At 43.6% G+C, this 23,534-nt stretch overlaps 1 protein-coding gene across 3 annotated transcripts; it reads right to left on the bottom strand.

Annotated features, from left to right (window-relative positions):
- Positions 1–6,626: 6,626 nt before the first annotated feature.
- On the bottom strand, positions 6,627–22,132 carry FETUB (fetuin B). 3 transcript variants are annotated; one of them, XM_014732796.3, is made up of 8 exons: positions 21,816–22,132; positions 16,108–16,321; positions 15,676–15,786; positions 14,008–14,092; positions 11,226–11,389; positions 10,427–10,540; positions 7,805–7,888; positions 6,627–7,068 (listed from the first exon to the last, which is right to left on the bottom strand). In XM_014732796.3, exons 2-8 carry the CDS (start codon positions 16,318–16,320, stop codon positions 6,751–6,753), a joined length of 1,089 nt encoding a protein of 362 aa, XP_014588282.1. In that variant the 5' UTR covers position 16,321; positions 21,816–22,132; the 3' UTR covers positions 6,627–6,750. The 3 variants fall into 3 exon arrangements, with proteins under 3 accessions (XP_014588282.1, XP_070098782.1, XP_070098783.1); XM_070242681.1 differs by lacking the exon at positions 21,816–22,132 and adding an exon at positions 20,300–20,398; XM_070242682.1 differs by lacking the exon at positions 21,816–22,132 and adding an exon at positions 16,777–16,895.
- Between the last annotated feature and the right edge of the window lie 1,402 nt (positions 22,133–23,534).

The following is a 23,534-nucleotide window of genomic DNA, read 5'->3' as shown; positions in this document are numbered from 1 at the left end:
TCTCTGTGGCCCTTAAAGCGTACCAAAGAGAATTGGTTCATGTGGAAGAGAACCATGGTAAGGGTAGGAGTAAAGCCATTTGATGCCTATCCCAGAGAAGGGCTTAGAGGGAGCATGTCATTGGGAGAGGGGCTCAGCATTGGTGGACAGAGCTGAGATTAAGCTGATCCCCAGCCCCACCCCTCCAAAGAAACCAATATACTTATATGGGCCCTTTGTATCAGCAGAGCCCGGCAGCATCGGACAGAACCAGCGGGAATGAGCCTAGATTCCTTCCCCACTAACCAGTCACTTAAATAACATCTCCCTTCCTTCCTGCTCTCTTCTCTGCAGTGAGTGTGTGTAAGGGTCTACAGCAACGGTTCTCAGCCGTGGCTTCATACTAGAATCACCCAAGGAGCTCTTAAAAATCCTTATGTCCAGGCTTTCCCCCAGAGCAATTAGATCAGGATCTCTGGGGGTGAACCTAAGTATCGGTAGTTTGAAAATTCCCAGATGATTCTAATGTGCAGTCAAGGTTGAGAACTACTGGGGCTCCAGACAGATCTGAAGGGAGGGGAAGAGTCTGCGGAGAGAGGGAAAGGGGAGGGGTATGTGAAAAGCAGACCTCACCTCCCAGAGTCACAGATTGGTTTAGCAAGCGCTAAAAGTGGAAGAAACACATTTTGAATTATGTTTGAGGTTGAACTTTTAATATTATTAACAACACTAGCTTTTAAATACCCAAATGGGACCACTCCAGTGTAACTCAGAATGCAGCAATAGTATAGACTCTGGTCAGGGTGTTATTAAGAGGCTCCAACCCAGGAGCTATTGATTAAAACAAAAACTGTTTTATGTTTCAATGAGTCGAGCTCCTTAATTAAGCCTTTCTATTGTTGCTATATTGGCCACACCCAATAGGGAGTGCAGTGGGCAAGCCAAATGCTGATGGCGTGAAAGGGAAGGGGCTGGGAAAAGGGACCAAGGTTGAGAATCAGCTTGTCCTACAGTACTGTTTTGCTGAGACTCAGGGGGTACTCACAAGAGCCATGCATTCTCTTCCCCTTGCTTTATTGAATCTTTTTTTCTTCTTCTTCTCCCCATAAGCTCCCCTGTACATAGTTGTGCTATGTGGGACGCAGCCTCAGCATGGCCTGATGAGTGGTGCCATGTCCGCACCCAGGATCCGAACCGGCAAAACCCTGGGCCGACAAAGAGGAGTGCACGAACTTAACAATGTGGCCACCGGGCCGGCCCCTATTGAATCTTGAATATAGACAAAATGCTAGTGATGCCATTCTGTTAACTGGGGTAGCTTCAGGTGAACATCTTAGGAAGCAGATGGCACGTGCTAGGGTGGCAATGGTCAGGAGCCGGAATGATGGTGAGTAGGGGAGATAGTTGTCCTGGGGAACTGTCTCCTGATCTAGGAAGTGACATTTAGCTTTGGTGAAGCTTCTTACTGGCTTTGGGAAACTTCCTGACAGTCCTGAGCTGGAGAACAGCCTCAGATGTGGAACTGAGAGGGAAGGGTGACTTTTCACAATGCGTCGATAGATCTACACCTCTCCCTACTCACTCCAGCATTCAGGCTCTTCCTGGGCAGCCTGGCCACAGTATCAGAAAAATTCACTTAATAGAATTTCTGTTATTTAAAACATTTTTTCTCATAATAGAACACATTCTCTTTCCAAAAAATGTGGAAAATACAAAAAGTATAAAGGAAAATTCATCTAATTCCACTACCTGAGTGAAATCATTGACTACTATCTATTTCTTCATAGACTTTTTTCTACTTGAATATCTGTAATATATATGTTTTTACATTATTGGAATTATTCTATACATACAGGCATTTTTTTCCCTCTGCTGTGGTTGAGAATTTACTTACTCACAACCTCTAAATTTGGGGAGCATTAAAAGAAGCCATGTAAGCTTTATAAATATTGGGTTTCTGTGGGTTTTTTGGTGAGGAAGATCGGCCCTGAGCTAACATCTGTTGCCTATATTCCTCTTTTTGCTTAAGGGAGATTGTAGCTGAACTAATATCTGTGCCACTCCTCCTCTATTTTTTTGTGTGTGGGAGTCCACCACAGCATGGCTTGATGAGTGGTGCGTAGGTCCGCACCTGGGATCTGAACCAATGAACCCCAGGCCGCTGAAGCAGAGCGCATGAACTTAATCACTACGCCACTCGGCTGGTGCCTGTTTTTGTTTTTTTAAAATAAAATTTTATTTTTTATTTGAGTTATTTTAATTATACAATTTTTAGTCACAAATATAATCCCTGAATAAAGAAAAAAAAACCCAGAAAATTATAGAATATATAAAATAAAAATTACATCTCTCTCCCTTATCCCACATCCTCCAAACCCTTTCCCAAGGGAAGGACTTTTAACAAGTTCTTGTTATATATGGTTTAAACATTGTATTTTCCTTTAAGGTTATACCATGAGGAATTTCCCAAATCATTAAGTATTTTTCAGAAAGATTATTTTCAGAGATCATGTGATATTGTATGTTATTTATGTCTGTAATACATTAATCCTCCCCCATGTTTTGGCCATGTATGTTGTTTCCAAGTATTTGTTCTTGTAAGTAATGCTACAAGGTACATCCTCGTAAATTTCTGGTTCCTTTGGAAATCTCTGGATCGGTTGACAGAATTTTATAACATTTAGCTTTTTATAATAAAAGGCACTTTTTAAAAAAAGAAGATTCCCATATACTTCCTGCCCACTCTCCCCACATGTACAGCTTCCCTAACTATCAACATTCGCACCAGAATGGTACATTTGCTATAATTCATGAACCTACATTGACGTACCATTATCACCCACAGTCCAAAGTTCATGTTACAGTTCACTCTTGGTGTTGTACATTCTATGGGTTTGGACAAATGTATAAAGACCTGTATCCATCATTATAGAACCATACAGAATGGTTTCACTGCCCTAAAATGTTCATCCCTCCCTTCCCCCAATCCCTGGCACCCACCGATCTTTTTACAGTTTCTGTAGTTTTGCCTTTTCCAGAATGTCAGGTGATTGGAATCACAGAATATGCAGCCTTTTCAGATTGGCTTCTTTCACTTAGCGATATGCATGTGAGGTTCCTCCATGTCTTTTCATGGTTTGATAGCTTATTTGCTTTTAGCACTGAATAATATTGCACTGTCGGTACATACCACGGTTTATCCACTCAATTACAGAAAGACAACTTGGTTGCTTCTAAGTTTTGGCAATTATGAGTAGAGCAGCTATAAGCATTCATGTACAAGTCTTTATGTGGACATAATTTTTCAATTCATTTGGGTAGATACTAAGGAGCATGATTGCTGGATCATATGATAAGAGTATGTTAGTTTTGTAAGAAATTTCCAAACTGTCCTCAAAAGTGGCTGTACCATTTTGCATTCCCAACAGCAACAAATGAGAGTTCCTGTTGCTCCACATTCTTGCCAGCTTTCAGTATTGTCAGCGTTCCAGATTTTGGCCATTCTAATAGGGGTGTAGCAGTATCTCGGTTTTTTCTTTCTTTTATTTTTGGTGAGGAAGATTGGCCCTGAGCTAACATCTGTTGCCAATCTTCCTCTGTTTTGTATGTGGGACGCCACCATAGCATGGCTTGATGAGCAGTGTGTAAGTCCACACCCAGGATCCCAACCCGCGAACCCTGGACTGCCAAAGCAAAGTGTGCGAACTTAACCACTATGCCACCAGGCCAGCCCCATCTCACTGTTGTTTTAATTTTCAATTCCCTAAAGACATTTGATGGGCACATCTTTTCATATGCTTATTTGCCATCATATATCTTTTCTTTGGTGAGGTGTCTGTTCAAATCCTTAACCCATTTTTAAAATGGGTCATTCATTTTCTTATTGTTTAAGGAGATATTTTTAAAGATTCATTAAAGAGAACTCTTAATACCACGTAAAAAGAAATGCCCAACTCTTGAAGTTGCAGCATAGAAGATTAATGTTTGCAATTTGCAAAGCACTGAGTATTTGCATACAAAGGCCTCAAATGATTAATTATTGCAGTATGTTGAGACTATTCTCAAGACTATTGGATTAGCCTGCCTGCATGCAGTTTGCAGAGTAAGAAATGAAGATTCAGAATCAAAAGCTGGAGAAACAACATCTAAGAGAAGAGCCAAATAGGAATGTGAATGCCTTAGGGGAAGTCATCAGAAGGGTAGGAGAAGGACCTGGAAGATGTAGGACAAAGTCTACTTGAGAAAGTGTGAAGAAAGAGCAAGAGTCCGTACTGCCAGATGCTTGAAAGAGGATAAGTAAATGTGAACAGTGGGGCTGGCCCCATGGTGTAAAGTGGCTAAGTGGCTAAGTTTGTGTGCTCCCCTTTGGCGCCCTGGGGTTCACAGGTTTGGATCCCAGATGTGGACCTACACACTGCTCAGCAAGCCATGCTGTGGTGGCATCCCACATACAAAATAGAGGAAGACTGGCATAGATGTTAGCTCGGGGACAATCTTCCTCAAGCAAAAAAAGGAAGATTGGCAATGGATGTTAGCTCAGGGCCAATCTTCCTCACTAAAAAAAAAAAAGTGAAGGGAGATGCTTCCTTTGATTTAATAACATCAACTCAGCAACTGTCCAGTCAAACCTACTTTTCATCCTGCATCCCGTCTCTCTGCTGATGGGCCTTGGTCAATCCAACAAAGGACCCAAAGAGAGGGACACAATGTCTAGGATCCTTCCTCACCATTCTTTCAGTATAGGAGGGTGTTATGGAACTCCCTTGGGAAAATCTCCTACATTGGATTGGAAATGGTTTTCCTCTGTTCACCATCAAGTCCCTCGTTTGCCTTTGTCTGCCTGGCTCTGTCTCAGGAGGCTGACTCATGTGGATTGACTAATCCAGGCTCCCCTGCTGTCTAGTTCACTATTGGGTTCAAAGAGTCAATGGGAGGAGGAGATCAGAGGGAGGGAGGGAGAAGTCAGGGTGTTTGTTCCTTGCTCCCTCTTGCTTCAGACCCTGGTTCTGGCAGTGGCTGCGTCCCTCCACCGGGGTAGCTCCTCCCAGGCGGCCCCTCCTCCACTGCTTCAGCCCATCCTGGCTTGGGGAGGCTGCTCCTCCCGCTGCCTTCTCAGGCTGAGACTGGTAAAGGCTTCCTGCTGTTGCTATTCGCCAGGTGCCTCAGTATCCCTTGTTGTTGCCTGCATTTGGCCCACAAAGCTTCACTCCCTTCGCTAAAGTCTTTTCAGTTGAACTGAATAAAATTGTGTTTCTTGCCAGACCACGATTGAAACAGGGTCTAAGATCACACATGACGCCCCCACTTAATCATTTTTCCTCCTTATGGGAAGCAGCTAAGAGTACTAGTGTGTGAATATTGTCTACAGCTGTTAAGCAAATTATGCCAAGGCCTATGTGCCTCTTTTAAGAAGGAGCTGCCAGGATGGAGGACAATAGTTATGTCTGCAAATTCCCTGTTGCATTGGTTTGCTAGGCTGCACAACAAAGTACCACAAATTGGGTGGCTTAAACAACAGAAATGAATTTTCTCACAATTCTGGAGGCTGGAATTTCGAAATCGAAGTGTCAACAGGGTTGGTTTCTCCTGAGGCCTCTCTCCTTGGCTTATAGATGGCCACCTTCTCTCTGTGTCTCCACATGGTCTCTCCTCTGTGCTCATCTGTGTCCTAACTCCTCTTATTATAAGGACACTGGCCATATTGGATTAAGGCCCACCCTGATGACTTCATTTTAACTTAATTACCTCTTTAAAGACCTCTCTCCAAATAGAGTCATATTCTCAGCTACTAGGGGTTAGGACTTCAACATATGAATTTTGGAGCAACACGATTTAGCCCATAACACTGGTCAAATTTCAAAAGATATCTGTGTGTGTGTGTATATGTATATATTACATATGTGTGTATATATTTCTATGTATATATGACTTAATATGTGTGTATACATATGCATACACATATGTATATATGTGTATATATACATATATATATATATATATACACGTGTATATATACATATATATATATACACACACACATAATTTTTAAGTGAAAAAAGTGGGAATGAATGTTCTCCAGGCCCTTAATTTCTGCTCTTACCAAAACTACTTAAAAAGCAAGAAAGTTCCCCAACTTGGAACAATGTCTGGTTCTCCCCAGGCTCAACCATGGGCCACAGGCAAATGTCTCTTCCATCTATGCCCATTGCTAAGTGAATTTTTCAGTTCTGGAGTACAGAGACTGTTTAGACAGGTAAGAAAAAAATTTTTCCCCTTCAGGTTGAAGGCTGTGCAGATGATATCTGACTAATCCTTGGTGTTGAAATCTTTATGGAGAGGGAAACTCTGTGATGAATCCTGGTCTCTTGGTAACCCGAAGGTTACCATTTAGGTTTTAGCTCATTCTGACCAAAAGAATCGCAGTATGCCGTTGCCCGGAAAGAGGAGGGGATTCCTAAGCATAGCAGGCCCTATGTCAGAGACACTTCGCTAAAAGAAAGTAACCGTTAGAAAGGGAGGGTGGAAGATACAAAAGGCATCTATCCTCGGTATGAGGCCTCGGACAGTTTAGGAGGGATGCAGTCCATGTATAAATGACAGTTTAGTCTCACTATTTCCACTTCCAGCCAACATGATGAGACCCAGGAGCCAAGAAGATACACTTTATTAGCTACTCTTTACATTTGAACTCTATGTCTGTCTCTCCCCCTTCCCCACCACCTCTCATTTCCTGCAGGGCACTGCATCCCCATGCAATCTTCTATGTGGTCTTCATGGTGGGAGAACCCAAGGGTTGTCCTCCTGGGCTGGTCCAGGGCACTCAGCAGAGCGTCGCTTTTGTTTGGGGAAGGGGAAGACAAACACCTTCTTCTCCCCAGGTGCCGCGAAGAGGAAGGAGACGTCCAGGGTTTCTCCGTGAGGATTCGTGGTTAGATCCAGATGCAGAGGGAAGGCCTCAACGGGGCCCTCTTCCTGGGAATCTTTGGGCTTCCCATCATCTAATTCAGGGAGGTGTTGGACAGATCCTTTCGGCACAGCTTTGGAGGGTGGGTTGGTAGGAGCTGTGTTTGTCTTCTGGGGCTCTTCCACCTTGGGAAGATTCACAAATGCCCAGTTAGCAGCAGAGTTTTCACCTCCGGGGGCAGGATCCTGATATAAGAACACTTTCAAATAAGGGGATGTTCCCCAGGGAAATCCCTGCCATGCCTGGTAGCAGACCAAGCTGTTCTATGCCTTTCAGATGGAATATTTCAAAGGGATGGGCCTCTGGCTAAAGGGTTAAAAAGCAAAAGAGATAAGGGCCAGGGAACAAAGACCCGTAGAGGTGTGATTGCAAGTCTCACAAATCCAGAGCTGAACAATGGTCCGGAGAGGTTAAAGGGCTTGTTCCAAGTCCTCAGTGAGCTGTCTCCCTGCCCCGGGAATGGCAGCAGGTGGCAGAGCAGACCTTGAACCCAGGTGGCCTGTTTCAACCACCCTCTCTAATATACCAGGCTGCCTCTTAAGAAGTGTTCGAGAAATACTTCCAGAAAGCGAGTAAATATTTCCATGGAAACTACTTCTACCTAGGGTTCAGGGTAAGGTCTCTGTGGGACCCTGAACTTAGCGTCCAGAGAGTTGACTTAAATGGGCTTTTGCTTTATTCTGCATGGCCATGCTCTGGTCTTCAGTCAGCCATGCGGTGGACCTGGCCCTGGAGCAGCCTGGCTAGAGGAGAATATCCGACTTGGAGAGAAAAAAGGGAGAGTGGGGCAGGAGCAGCTAAACGATAAACCATATTTCTTTTTCCTGTATAGAAAACCCACCAAAAGAGATTGAAAAATACCTGTGTTTCAAAGAATTTGCAGGACACTGAGACAATCTTTTCCAGTGGACTTCCAATCACAGAGCCTTTACAAATACCAACAGGCTGGAGTAAAAAAAATGTAAAGAAAACCACAAGATGTCACATGATTATTGAGATGCATCATGATTCTAATAGAAGAACAAGTTGCTTTCCAATTCTGTTGACACACAATTCACCAACACTTTTTTGGTTCCTTCAATGTATCAGGCGGTCACTGTAGCTCTCTTCTCTAGAGCCCTCCTACTGAGTCATTATCTAGACCAGGGTCAAATACTTCTGGTGCTGGAAAATTCATTCATCTTCGGAGAACTCTGATGTCTAGAAAATCCTTTGATTATCTTGCACTGACATCTACCTTTTCATAACGTCTACCTCTTGTTCCTGATTCTACATGTGGTGTCATCAGAAAAATTGATTGATTTTTTCTCATAGTGGCCTTTTATGTATTTAAAGACAGTTTTTCTCTCCTGCCTGAATTTTCCTTTCTCTAGTTAAAACCATTTCCAGGTGTTTCGATTCTTGTTTATTTAAAAATAAAGCAATTTAAAATAATAAATGTTCATTGTAGAAAATATAGAGATATAAGCAGAAAAGAAGAAAAAAATCATCCATAATGGTACCACTCAATGATAGCTACACTTAACCTTTTTATTTGTATCCTCTAAGTCTTTTTTTTAGGTATTTGTATTTTTTTCTTTCACAGAAACATGACTATATTATCAGATTGGCTTTTAAACCTTCTTATCATTTAATATATTGTGAAAATGTTTCCATGTCCTTGAATATTCTTCTATGATCTTATTTTTAAACACTAATATTCCACTGCATGAATGTACCATACTGTAAACAATTCTTTTTTTTAAACATTGGGTTATTGTTGTAATTATAAATGATGGTACAATGAACAAGCTTCTCGTGCATCCATGCTTATTTCCACAGAATAAATTCCCAGGAATGGACTTGTTATATCAGAGAATATATACATTTTTGAGTATAGCAGGATGTTAAATAGGACTTTTCCTGTTGTCTTAGAATTTTTGCTAAAACTCTAAAGCTCAGGAAAACAGGTGGTAAGTACTGTACATTTAAAAGAGCTCCTGTGGCCAACTAGGTCCTGCAGCTATCTCCCAGATGATATAAAAAGATTAGGAACCCCTTCCAGTGGGAAAGCTCATTGAAATAGAGAATCCTTGCTGAATAGTGCTATAGCTTTTCCTCTCTTTACCCCATCACCAAGTCCAGGTGAGGTGCTCTAAGAGATTCCCTTGGAGAAATTCAGGATGCAAGCAAAAAGTAGAGACTGGCCACTCCCTCCCTGGATGGGGCTTGTGAGCTGCTGCAACCAGCAGGCCCATCCAGTACTGGCACAGAACCCAACCCAGTGAGAATTTATGGGTGAGTTCGACATGTGTCCTCTGGTGTTTGGGAGCACATATGTCAATGGAGACTAATGTGCTGTCTACTTCTCTCTTAGAGACTTCTGAAGGGGAGTAACTGGCTGGAGCAGCCCACAATGGGAGGAAGAAGAGAAAGAGCAGAAGTCAGGCAGTCTGTTCTCACTTTTGGACTAGAAGGATGTGCAAGAGCTCCATGAGACAAGCGTCTTGGGTCTAAGGGGCAGCCTGCCGATCCCAGGTGCACATAAGAGCCTGTTGGTGGTGGCGAGGCCCAAGAGGCCAGGGAAGGACTTCCTGAAGGGCCCACATCTGTGCCCTGTTAGACAGCCTGGCAGTACTGGGGCCTGCCATATAGAAGGCATCAATGAGATGCCAGTGTTGGCAGGACCAGTTACATAAAAATACTTTGGGCTCCTTGCAGAGTCTCTCTACATTTTCATTGCCCTCCGTGACCACATTTTGCAATTGTACCACACTGTTGACCAGAATTGATTTGGGCTCAAAATTCATGTAGAGTTAAATAAATGTTAAGTGTTATATACTCTACCACTAATCCATATCTTTTCCTTCCAGCACTTGGGCAACAGATTAAGTCCTGAACTTGAAGATTTTCTTTCACTTACCCCTCTGACCTGGTGCACTCTCACACTGCACCCTACACTGAACATTCCATTCAGCCCAACCTTTCAAATGTCACTTCCTGCCAAGGTTTCTCTCTCCCACCTTTCAGTCATAAGGCCACATGGTATCAAAACAACTTCTTAAGAAAGTGGTGCTGAGGCGTCTTGATCTTTTGCTTTCAGGGTCCTCTCGAGTGAGCGTGTCATGCACTGGATTCCTAGCAAATACTCAGTGCATTCCTGCCTCCGTTTGTACTCTTTCTGCCTCCTGGATTGCCCTCCTCTCTCCTTTCCCTACCCGTCCTTCAAGGTCCAGGTTAAGGTCTACCTTTTCTTCCATGACCAACACAGATTAGCATAATTTCCTCCTTTCAAATCTTAATGTATTGGGTACTGCGATACCATGTATTTTGGCCTTTAGAAATACTGTGGAGATCGTCTGTGGGCCTGAATCATGGCCAACCACACCTCAAGCTTCTTGAGGAAGATTTACAACACCTAGGATGCAGTTGGTGATCAAGAAATATTAATAGATGATCTATGACATATTTGTTGGACATATGAAGACATTCAGGAATACTTACCTCAGCATCAGGGAGCTGCAGTGGGCATTTGCTGGCAGCAGACTCAGTCTGAGATTTGGTACATGGTGACTCTGTGATTAAATATTCCACAAAGTAGGAAGGGCCAACCACCCACTGGGATGAGACAAGAATTGAGAAATAAAAATCAACCTACTTATGTGGGGGCAACAGAAACCTTACACGTCCAGAGTCTTTGTTAACACAGGTATCCTACTGTCCCTGTAACTCCCACCATGTATTAGGATTTTGTTAATTAGAAAATATAATTACCATACCTTCCTTCCCTTCTTAAACATTTGAATGGGTCCTAAACTCCTTCTCTTGGTTAGTGTTTTTCATTATGTGGAATTGTCTCTTAGATTAGTTTTTCTCTATATGATAGATATTGACATCATCCAAATACAAATAAGCTTCCATTTCTCTTAACCCATAAAACACAGCCTCTACTCGGGGCTTTAACATGGAGTAGAAGTTCAACTGACTGAGTAGTCCATGGTCCAGCAGACCTGAGAAGGCAGCAGTGAACAGCGAACCTAAGCAGAATTCCCCAAGGAGTCTACGAGTCCATTTCCCTTCTCACCTTAGGGCCAATGAAGTAAAATGGGGTCACATCACTCAGGTGGAAATTCCATGGAACAACTCAGAAACCAAAACATGATTGAATGTGCATCAGGTAATGAAAAAAAAGGCCCTTGAGTAGTAATCAGAAGGAGTGCCCTGACACTCTCCTCTCGGCTAAGGAATTGATAGCAGCAGTTTTGAGACACGTTGTTGATATAACCGGGCACTTTAGCCTCACCTGGAAAGAAGCCTTGATGACTTGGACGAGAGAATACCGCTTCGACGTGCTCTCACTGTTGTATTTTGCAAGAGACTCAAGGGCAGCTTCCAAAACACTAGCATCTGACAACTTAATGGGGCCGGGGCAGTCAGGGCAGGTATGGACAATCTTTCTTCGAGAAACTGTTGATGCCAAAAAGAGCAGTTCAAAAGTAAACCCCTTACTGATTTTCAACCCTATAAATCATATGACCACAACAGAGGCAGATTTAGAAAAAAGATAAATACTAAGCTTCAGTTGAGTATTGCGTGGATGGAACAGAAAAGATATTTTCTGGAAAGAAAGTTACTTTCTGCAACAAGTGTGTATTACTTTCATAATTAAAACAAAATCAAAGCAAGATGTTTTCACCTCACACAAATGTATTTACCATAGGAATTTTGTTCAGAAACACATAATAGTATATTGATATAAAAGTTTTTTCCCAATTAGCTCAATATCTCTCATCATCGTTGCCTCTGTAAAGCAGACTGAGTGTCTTAAAAGGTTGGGATTTCATTATTGTCACGTCTTCTTCACCTTTTAGTCCCCCACACCTGACAATGTCTAATGCTGTCTAATGCATGGTAAGCGCTTAGTAAATGCTTGTTGAATGACACATGGAAGGTGGAAGCACATCCTCTTTGGTTAGAAGATACAAGTGAGCCAGAAAACAAAAATTGGTCAAATCGTGGTGCAACTGGATAGAATACCCACAGTAAGAATATGTAACCACAGGCCCTCTAGGACCCGTTCAACGGACCCCATCTTATCAACAGAGTAATTAAGAGTTGTCTTTCAGGTACTGGGAGTCCCCCCTTGTCCATTTCAGGCCTGCTGAGACCATCAACCCATCAACTGGGCCTATGTAAATGCTCAACGTGACCGTTTTTTTTTTTTTTTTTTTTGAGGAAGGTTAGCCCTGAGCTAACATCTGCTGCCAATCCTCCTCTTTTTGCTGAGGAATATTGGCCCTGAGCTAACATCTGTGCCCATCTTCCTCTGCTTTGTATGTGGGATGCTGCCTCAGCATGGCTTGATAAGTGGTGCGTAAGTCTGTGCCCAGGATCCAAACTGGTGAACCCTAGGCCGCTGAAGTGGAGCGCATGAACTTAACCGCCACACCACTAGGCTGGCCCCAATAAGTGATCTTTTGGACATTAAGGAGCTAAAAAGTTCACCCTCAGATCATGGTAATGCCACCATTTTTGTGAACATGTGTCCTATGAAGAGCCATGATGCTTGACTACGCTTGTGCCGATCATCAATTACCTCACTTCTCCTTACTTCCAATCATCTATCTTCACACTTCAGATTGCCCCGCCCTTCATCCTATAAATTGTGCCCCAAGCCCTGGATGAGGGAGACAGATCTGAGAGCATATGCCCCTGTCTCCTCACAGATCGATCTAGCAATAAAGCTGATTACTTTTCCCAAAAGCTGATGACATAATAACTGGCTTTGCGTGCGTTGGGCAAGAGAACCACAATTTTGTGTGGTAACAGGGACAGCCAGAATTCCTGACTGGGAGGAGCTGGGGGTGGCAAAACTGAAGTGAAAATCAGGCTAGGGGACTTGTCTAGAAGTTATTTTTGTAGAGCAAACACATTGTTTTGATCAACTGTGTATTTGGGTGTAGTACAGAGGAGTTACCCCCACAGCTTGTCACTCTTGGCGCCAGCTGACAGGTCACTTTCTGACCTCCCACACCTCTGGGACCTGTGATTTCCATTTAAGTTCTGATCTGTTTTACTTTTTGTTGTTCTCTACTTTATTTTAGGTGAGTCTCATCTTTACAACCAGGAAGCTTAAGCTGTGATTAATAAAATGTTTGCTCTGTTGCCTTGTCCCTCAAAGGAACTAGCAGCATTGTTATCACCTGGAGCTTGTTAGAAATGCAGAATCTCAGGCTCCGCTCCAGAGCTATAGAATTGGAATCTGCATTTGAACAAGGTCCACCAGGGAAGTCACAGGCACAAAACAGTTTGACGAGTAGCCTTATCCTATTTCCCATGCCATGAATGCTAGCTTTCCAAAGAAGGACCTAGAATGAAAGCATTTATTCATTTATTCAACCTTAGTATGGACTCCTTACACTTGATAGGAGGTTGTAGCAGGGAGGAAGAAGGGATAAAATGTTCTACATGATATAAGATACAAGACCCCAAATCAAGGCAGTGCATGTCTGTGCTTTATGAGCGGTTAGGCTAAAGTTTTATAGGAATGAGAACAGGAGAGCACCATTCCTTTCTGGAATAGAGAACATGGTGGAAGCAACGGCGTTGGCAATGGTCCTTAAAGAATGGATAAGAGTTCCAAGGGCAGAGGTTATTAGGGGAGGGCATCGTCAGCAGAGGAAGAGGCACGAGCAAGATGCAGAGATTGGAAAGTGCAATGTGTCTTCAGAAATTAATGAGGCATCCAGTTGAATGGAGTGCGGAGTTGGGGTAGCCAGAGAAATAATGGCAGAGATAGCTAGAAAGGGAGCCTGAAGACCCGTCGTAGAGATTACACCATTTATGTCACACTAAAAATTTAGGATTTGATGCAGTACACAATGGCAAGCTATTGCAGATCATTTAGGAAGCTTAATTGTGGGAAGCAGAGCAGTGCAAGTATTGGATATATTAAGAACCTGGCCTTGGTATGAATAGGAAGTGAGGATGGGAGAACCCTATAGGCTATACACTCTGGGCATAGCCCTGTTAATACTTTTTTCCCATTTTTTATTAAAATGAACAAAATCAGAGTGCTTTCTTACCTGGGCGAAGTGTACAGTTATAAGCAGGTGTATAGACAATTCTTGGCTGGTTAATATAAAATATCACTTTGCATTGACCATAAACCTGGAACCAACAAACACATATTACGACATAGTAGAACAAACTGTGACTTTTTAAAATACATCCCAAAATAAAATTGGACAATTTATTTTTATTTTTATATTTATTTATTTATTTGAGGAAGATTAGCCCTGAGCTAACATCTGCCACCAATCCTCCTCTTTTTGCTGAGGAAGACTGGCCCTGAGCTAACATCCATGCCCATGTTCCTCTACTTTATATGTGGGACACCTGCCACAATATGTCTTGACAAGCAGTGCCATGTCCGCAACCGGGATCCGAACTGGCGAACCCCAGGCCACCGAAGCGGAATGTACGAAATTAACTGCTGCACCACTGGGCCGGCCCTGACATTTTATTTTTACATAATAAAAAACTTAAGATCAATTTTGGTTACTGTGGATATGAGAAACTACCAGCTGATCATCACACAGTTTAACCTTCTCCCGGGACACAGCAGGACTACATTTCCCAGTCTCCCTCCTAGTTAGGTGTGCTGTGCATAACTCAGCCCTAACCCCAGGAAGGTGAGCAGAAGTGAGTGTAATCACTTCCAGGTCTGGCCCACAAAGATCTCCCATTTGCCATCTGTCCTCTATGCTTTTCTCTTTCTGTAGCTTGATGCAGATGAGCATGGTGACCATAGAGGCCGTGAGCTGAAGGCGGCAGAGTCTAGAGCCACAACACGGAAGGAACTTGGGTCTCTAAGTCACTCCTGGAGGAAAGTCCCTCTTGATCAGGAATTTCTATTTTGAATTTTACATGAGTGAGAAATAAACTTCTATATTGCCATCAGTACATACTTTCCAGTGTATGTGTTATAGCAGCTAGTGTCACCTTTATAAGTGTAATTCAAAACAGGGTAAAAAGACCATTTGCTTTTCAAAATCAGGTAGGTACAGTATGACAAATTTGGTTAAACGATTAGAGAAAGAGATCTTCGTCAAACAGCTTACTTCTACACACATATCACTGTATTAGACCTATCAAGTCTAATATCAGTCAACGCAAAGATTCCCCAAATAACTAAGAATGAAATGAAAACTGACCATATTAGTTTTACTCACCTCCTATGGTCATCGTTAAAGGGTCATTTCTGAGGTCCTTTAAGTTCTATATTTCAAGGGAAGTATTTTTCTTTCCATGACACATTTTAAACCTCTTACACTATAAATCATTCTCTGCAGGCCCATTAAAACAAAACAATACAAACGAAAAGTACTTCCTTCTGTTGCTTCTACACTCTACCTTAAACACAAACACAGAGTTCTCTACCTTCCATTCCTTTCTCACAATTTAGACACTGATATAACCCTACAGAAGAATTTGGGAGGTGGAAAACTGGACTCACCAAATAGTTTTTGAGTAACTTGGCAGTTCTGTTCTCCATGACCACAATGCTATTTCTGGAAACCCACCTGACAGGTGAAATTTTGTTCTGTCTATAGCATTAGAATAACCTCATGGGTACCATGCCCAGGAGACTATAAAGAGGGACATGTAAAGATGGCGCATATTGAACAATCTGTATCCTGTAGACAGAGGCACCTAGTTTCTCCCCCAGAGCCCCGGAAACAAGCACTTACTGTATCATGTGGGAACTTCACTCCACATTCCTTCCATGGCTTCTTGGTGAGCACATGGCAGTCAGTCTCTAACACGTCCAGAGTGAGATAGAACACTGATCCCAGATCACCCTGTGGGAAGGGGCGGAGAAATGCACCACATCTCACATGAAGCAGAAACCCCTAAAGACTGGCTGAAAAAGTCTCTGTTTTATGGCAGAGCCAAAGGATATCATGTTTGTGAAGATTTCTCATAAACTGTGGAACACTCGACAAGTGTCAGAGTAGGATACTATTAGCATTTGTTCCTAATAACAATAAGAGCACATAGCACACCCTGGCTGAGCAAAGCACAGCATCCTCGGCAGGGTTTCCAATCTGGAAAGCACCTGCCAACATGTGTCTCTGGGTTCCCAACCCCTGGCTTCCACAGCTTGTGCAAAGGTCACTTGCCTGTCTGTGTTCGTAGACATTGCTCACTCGGTTGAGACTCAGCACAAAGCCTTTTCTTTGGTCCCTGTTGATGTCCTGCAGGGCGAGGTCTGAGGCTGCCAGCACATCTGAGTCATTGCAGCCTCGGGGGAAGAGAGGTGGGGGCCCAGGTGGGGATCTCGCCCCACAGCATACGGCCAGGGTACAGAGTACCAGGGGTAGCAGCAGATCCATTCTGTGGGGAGCAAGGCCCAGGATGGGGTCAGTATGTGGAGTTGCAGAGTCAGGGTTACTTATAGGGCTCTGTAAGGCTGATTTAAGCAGTTTCAGAATCGCAATCAGAACCGGTGACCAGAATCTGAAACATGATAGCCCATCTTATCTCTTTAAATTCTAAATTTGGATTTCCCTGAGTTAGTACTTTTGATGAGATTTGCCAACATTTGTAACCTTGGACCCCGAGCAACCTCACATTCATGTGTACATGTAAACAAATTTAGGTTTCCTAACCTTTTCCTAAGAACTCATAACAAACACTTGGGTCAAGGCTACTAGGAAGTCATGATTGGATTCTGCTGTGTGTCCAGTGCTCCACCGGAAGCAGAATGGCGGGGGCGAGGACTGTCACGTTCTCCCATCTCCCCTAGCACCTTCCCTCCAGCCGATATCTTTGGCCACACTAATAGTTACCACAGGCTGGCAGCCCGGGGTTTGGTCCCAGTGTTGCTTAGTGAGTTGAGACTTCCTGCCTGATCCCCGTGTGCATCGTTCTTGTTGGATCAGAACAAGTGGTATAATTTCACATCACCTGCAAGAAGCACCAGTGAGATTCCTAATGCACTTTGGGAACTGGTTAGAAAGTGTTCTATTTAGTCTTATTTAAGTTTTTTAAAACAAAGACTTCATTTAAATTTAGGAAAGTGAATGGTCCATCAATAGTTCTCACATCATATCCCAAATCTCCACTTCCTGCTATGGAGCTATTTGGAAAGAAATTTGTTGAGAGGCTACAACCCGATACTATTGTGAAGAGAGGGATAATGATTGGAAGGTGGGCAGGAATCCCAGTAAAACATTGGTAGAGACTCTTGCTTTTCTCTTTCATCTTCTGCTTGGGGTTCAGGAAGTTTCTACTGATTGGCAACATACAAAACACAAATATCTTCAAAGCTTTCTGTTAAAAAAAAATACACACATCAGAGGTAGTTTGTCATAAGAGAAAAGAACCAAGACAGAGGAAAGCGTCTAGATTAGGACATCACCCAAGGTATTCCACAGAACCCTAGTCCATAAGATTGCTTCCCTACCCGACTCTCCCCCATCCCTGCCTCCCACTCCCATCCTCAGTGTTCTGTGCTGAAAGAAGGTTAGAAGCTGCTGCATCCATTGACACACAGTTCTGTAGAGTCTCGACACACGTGAGCGTATCAAAGGCTCTCCGAATCTTTGAGGTGAGGAAACCTATATATTCCACAATTTCCTACACTTACTTGATATAAGAGAGGGGTTTTTTTTTTTTAACACTTATTATTAACCCACAAAATACAGTTTTGGAATTGCTGTACGAATAGAGAAGGATAGCTATCTGAAGTTTTTGATAAGAAACTGTCAGAGGTATGAAGATTTTCACAGGAAGTATGCTCCAAATGCATTGAGAGAAATGTCCTTCTGGCCTGAGCCAAAATTCCAAGTGTGGCAAGGCACAGCTGACAACAGTAAACTAAACATAAGCAAGGCATCTATTACAGATATGTTTATTTAAAACTTTAATTTTACATTAAACAATGATTTTCATTGCTAGTTAGATTACTATAATCAGCTATTATGATACAATTTGAATTTTTATTAAAAAGTTGAGTGGAAAATATTTTTTCTCATTTGATAACCGTGCTCTCGGAGAGCTCTTAGCACTGTAGGTCACTCAGTGGTAGTATATAGACTCACTGAAAAGTACCCTGAATGGCAATTTAGTGAATCTAACCAGCACAATGCTCAGGAGAAAACTGAGATTTAGGAAGGCGGAGTGCCAAAACAAAAATCGTAAATGAATTAGGGGCAGAACCAGTACAGAAACCTTCTAGTTTAGAATTCTTTTCATGAAACCAAACATTATAGCAATAGCCTATTGTAACTCTTTTTAATTACCAACTGAAGGACCTTGGAAAGTCACTTAAGCCTCAGTAGCCAGATCTGTAAAATGGGCCAATCATAGCACCTGCATCCTAGGAGGTTCTATATGCATGGAGGGCTAGACCCTCTCTTGGCACACAGTGGTAGCTACTGTTATAAGTACAATCGTGATAGTTACTTGATATTCTACAGCACCTTATTGAACAACTCCACAAGGCCAGGAACTGTGTTAGGCTGTCTGGAAGCAAGGGTTCATAAGACTAAATTGATAAGATATAGTCCCTAATTTCTGCAAACAAATAAATAGTTTTCCAGGCTTGATTTTACAAACCCAAATCTAATGATCCCAGCTCCTCAGAGATGGCCGTTAGGTATGGTTTTCAACTAGGAGCAACAGTAGGAAAATGGGTCTGGCAACCAGAAGTGGGTACGGAAATGAGACATTCAAATTCTGGGGTCCAACAAAGATTTCCAGCCAGCGAGTGAACGAACATTCCTAGGCCCCGAGTGAGGTACAGAAAGAGGACCAAGGACACAAGAACGGGGAGGGGTCAAAACAGGAGGAGACGGTCGGAGGCCTGAGGGATGGCACCGGATGTGCACAGGTGAAGGCCCTTACCGCCCCTAACATGAAAGGCAGGACTCAGAGTAAAAGGGAATTCAACACTGACAGGAGAGTAAAACAGACTGACCCACAAGTGCTGGTTTAGCCCTTAGCTATGTGACCAAAGATGACATAAGCTTTCTGAAGCCCAGCTTCCTCATCCGTGAAGTCGGGTGTAGAGCCACACAACTGCTGAGAGCCCTTTCAGCTCCGACAGGAAGCATTCCTGCCTTTCTCTTTACCTGACACCATTCCATTTCCAGGAGAATCACTCCTCAGATCCGCTACGAGGGAATTATTCATCAGCCCCCGGTGATCTGGGTTTCAACCCAGTCTTGACCAACCTGAGCCCATCCTCCTTCTAGGTTGTGGAGTACAGGAGCCCTGGGAGAAGCGACAGGGGGAAGAGGCCTGTCTCTGGAGCCAGCCAGACCTGGGTTTAAATTTCACCTCTCTCATTTGCATGGTAGGGGGCCTGAGACCTGGGAGAGGGCCTAAGACACATGGGAGAGGGTGGGCCATGCCATTTGGTTTCCTCGTCCATGAAACAGCAGCACTCCAGTGTGCACACATGCCCCCATGTATAGTTGCACCCACTGCTAGAAAGAGGGGATCATAGTTCCTCTTTCCCAGGGAGCCCCACTCCAGGTACCCTTATGTTTGGTCCCTATCACATGTGGGGACGATTCTAATGTCAGCATAGAAGTTTCGTTTCAGCACAGAAGTGAAGAGCAAGGCTGTGGAGACATCAACCTGCGATGGAATCTTGGCTCTGGTTTAGGGGAATCTTCTAATCCAGCGCTTTCCATAAAAACACAACGCAAGTCACATGTTTAAGTTTAAATTTTCTAGTAGCCACATTTAAAAAGTAAAAAGAAGCGGTCTGGCACATGGCCAAGTGGTTAAATTCACGCGCTGCACTTCCACGGCCCAGGGTTTCACGGGTTCGGATCCTGGGCACCGTTCATCAGGCCACGCTGAGGTGGTGTCCCACATAGCACAACCAGAAGGACCCACAACTAGAATATACGACTATGCACTGGGGGGCTTTGGGGAGAAGAAGAAGAAGAAGAAGAAAAAAAAGATTGTCAACAGATATTAGAACAGGTGCCAATCTTAAAAAAAGTAAAAAGAAGCAGATGAAATAAATTTTAATATTTCGCTTAACCCAATAAATTCAAAATACTGTCATCTCAACCTGTAATTAATATAAAAATTATGAGTGAGATAGTTCCCATTCTTCAGTTCATGCAACAGCAAACCTCATTCAAGGTCAATAAGCAGAGGTGGCCACCTGATTAGACCACACAGTCTCCTCTGTTGCAAAGGAAGGTGGCAGGAGCACACATATCCCGAGGCTCAGGTCCAAGAACTGATCACGGGGGAAGTACATGCAAGGTGTTTGGCACAGCCCTGGTGCATAGGATGCCCAGGGCAATGTCTGCTGTCAGTGCTGTGACTAATCCTTGTGGTCCTCACCTTGTCTCACACAGCGCAGATCCCATGAGACTCTGCTGGCCACCTTTTCCCAGCCCACCTGAATGGAGTCACCACTGAGTGGCTCAGGTTAGGAGGAACAGGGCCGATTTTTCTTGAGCTGGGCGGGGCGGGGGGAGGGGTTGGGGAGGGGGTGCTGTACCAGGCTTCCTGGCCCACGGGCCTCCCAACACAGTTGTGATTCGGGGCAGCAATTTAGGATGTTGATTTTAGGAGGGCAAACAGGTGAGGGATTGTTTGCTGTGGAGGTGGGAGAGGCGTGGCACATGGAATTGGTCTCTTAGGTACCAAGCCTTGACCCGAGAGGGCAGGAAATTGTGCAGCAGCCACAACTCCAAATATCAGGCTGGCACTGCCCTGCTTAAAGAGATTTCTGCAGCTAGTTGGTCTGTTTCTCTCTATTCTCTTTTCCTCCTTTTATCTTTTCTTCCTTCCACAAATACTCAATGAACATTGACTCCACACGCTGCGAAGGCCCCGCGTTATAAATAATAAGTAACACTGATGAGTTCTCAGGATGTGCCGGGTCCCATGCTAAACACTTTGCGTTCCTTCTCTCATTTAAGGTCCACGACCAACCCAGGGCTGTAGGTACCACTATTATTCCCATTGTTCAGATGAGGAAAACTGAGGAAGAGCGAGGTTAAGTAGCTTGCACAAGGTCTTACAGCCAGGGTTTTCATCTAGCCTATATGGCTTCAGAGAGGAAGGCGGGGTTCTTGCCCTCAATGAGCAGATGCGAGGAAAGCAACAAGGGGAGAAACTAGCTCTGCTGGGGAAATCAAGAAAGGCTTCCCAGGGGAGGTGACATTCTGTCTGGGGCTTGAAGGATGAATAGCAGTATTCTGATGGGCAAGGCAGGGAGGGTGTCCAAGGAAGCAGGAGTAGGAGTAGTAAAAGTAAAAAACATGTGAATTAGATAGTTTACTTTCCGTGGCCTTCCAAGCTTTCCCTCTATAAACTAAATAGTATTTGTTCCCAACCCACCCAGGAGCCTCAGGTCACCTTTTGGCAGTCTGTCTCCTAAAGTACCCTACATCTGTAAGCTCTTTCTCTCCCTTACTTTTATCAATCATAATTTAGGCAATGTATGAAAAAATTCAGAATGTTTGGAATGCATTTTTCAGCATTGACAATATTCTTAGGGCAAATCTGCCTTACAGCATCAAAAGTTGGGCCTCTTCCAAGAATCTCTGTGGCGTTGAGACCAAGAGCCCAGACTCTAGGTTCAAACAAGCTGGGTTGGAATGCCGGCTCTACCACTCATCAGCTGTGTGACCAAAGGTGAGTTTCTCACCCTCTCTGAGTCTCAGCTTCCTCATTCATAGACTGAGGTCACAGTTCATCCAGAGGATGAATGTGAGGGTCAGGCAGGATCCCGCACAAAAAGAAAATGCCTGGCACACAGTTTGCCCTCAGCACCTCACCAAGCAGATTCCAAAAGAAAAGAAGGGCCCTCAGGGAAGGTGTGAGCTCCAGACCCGCGTCTCATACTCACAGTCGTGAATGAGGTGGTGGCCTCACCGCTGGTTTACGAAGAGATGTCAAAGATATCTCAGCTTTGCAGGTCACACACTCAGGCTCTCCTGAGGACGCAGAGTCACTCAGGCCTGGGGGCCAACTCACACTGACCCTCTGCACAAGCAACTGATTTATAAACCAGAAGCCTGATGGTGAATGACACTGGCGAGGGGTGCCTCTCCGCTGTCTCCCCAGCAGGGCTGGACAGACACTGACGAGTTCTTCCTCTCCGACCACCTTCTTTATCCTACAAACAGACTGCAATAATACATGTGGGTGGGCTGCAACCTCATTAGTTGGCTTCCAATGCCCGGCACACAACCTAGTTCCTGAAGTAGAGGTGGAGTCCCAGGCAGAAGGCAAACTTTAGTTAACGACAGTCTCATTCTGAGGAGCCGCTGGACACCTGGCTCAGACCTGGGCACATCTCAAGTTACCTCACCAATGCCTTTGCAGCCAACTTGGAGGGTGTGGCTGCCATGAAGATGGCTTCCTTCACCCAGAGGTGCTGGTTCTCGTGGGTTTCACTCCCGATGGGTGGCTTTATTGCTAAATTCCACTCTAACTAGTACTGCCCATACACTGACCAAAGAAGGGAAGGGTACTTAACACTGCTGAGTGCCTACTGCATGCCGGTGCTACTGAGTGCAAGGTACTTACACTGAATGCTTGTAAAGTCTTGTTGGGAAGTATCTTCATCCCCATTTGATGACTGTGTCACACCAAACACATGTCCTCTCCAACACCCCAGGTGTGGGAACCTCTGCCAAAATACCAGAACGAGAACTTGATTGCAGGACACATTCTCACGGAAGGGCGGCAGCTCTGGCACATTTTCCTTCCATGGAAGCTCAGCTGTGATTCAGTTGCTTCTTTTCTGGATTTGGCCTAAATGTTGGGGGTTGAGGAGATTCTGATGAAGAATTAAAAGGATATGGTTTGGAGGATGGGGGGAGATGGGTGAAGGTGGTCAAAGGATACACACTTGCACCTATAAGATGAACAGATTCTGAGGATCTAATGGACAACATGGTGACTATAGTTAACAATGCAGTTCTGTATACTTGAAAGTTTCTAAGAGAGTAGATCTTAAGTGTTGTCACCACACAAAAAGAGTAAAAAGAATGGTAAGTATGTGAGGTGATAGATGTGTTAACTAACCTTATTGTGGTAATCATTTTGCTATATATATCAAATCATCACACTGTACACCTTAAATTTACACAATATTTTTTGTCAATCATATCTGAATAAAGCTGGGGGAAAAAAGGGATATGGGACAGCTAAAGTTGAGCGGAGCAAGGAGAAGGGGTGTTCAATGGGAGAGCTCACCAAATCCTATTGGATGGAGGCATATCTAGTAATAATTAAAGGAGGATGCTAAACATAAATGAGACAAAAAAACGAATTATTTAAAATTGCCAGTACTATTTTCAGAGTATTCCTTTTTGTATTGTTTTGACTTTTGGAATCACTGTAATGTTTTACATATTCAAAAGAATAAAATCAATTCAATAAAGCTGGAGGGAAAAAACTAAAATTGAATACAAATAAAAACAAATGAGCCTGTGTTTCCAATGAGTAGCAGACATGGTGAAAGGGAAAACAGAGAATGAATCCAAGTAACTTTTGAACACAATTCTTGGATTACATATCATCAGTCTAAAGAAAAAAAGAAATGCAAACAGATCTTGAA

This window comes from Equus caballus, chromosome 19 (assembly GCF_041296265.1).
Source record: "Equus caballus isolate H_3958 breed thoroughbred chromosome 19, TB-T2T, whole genome shotgun sequence".
NCBI classification, from domain to species: domain Eukaryota; kingdom Metazoa; phylum Chordata; class Mammalia; order Perissodactyla; family Equidae; genus Equus; species Equus caballus.
This window is presented reverse-complemented; position numbering and strand designations above follow the sequence as displayed.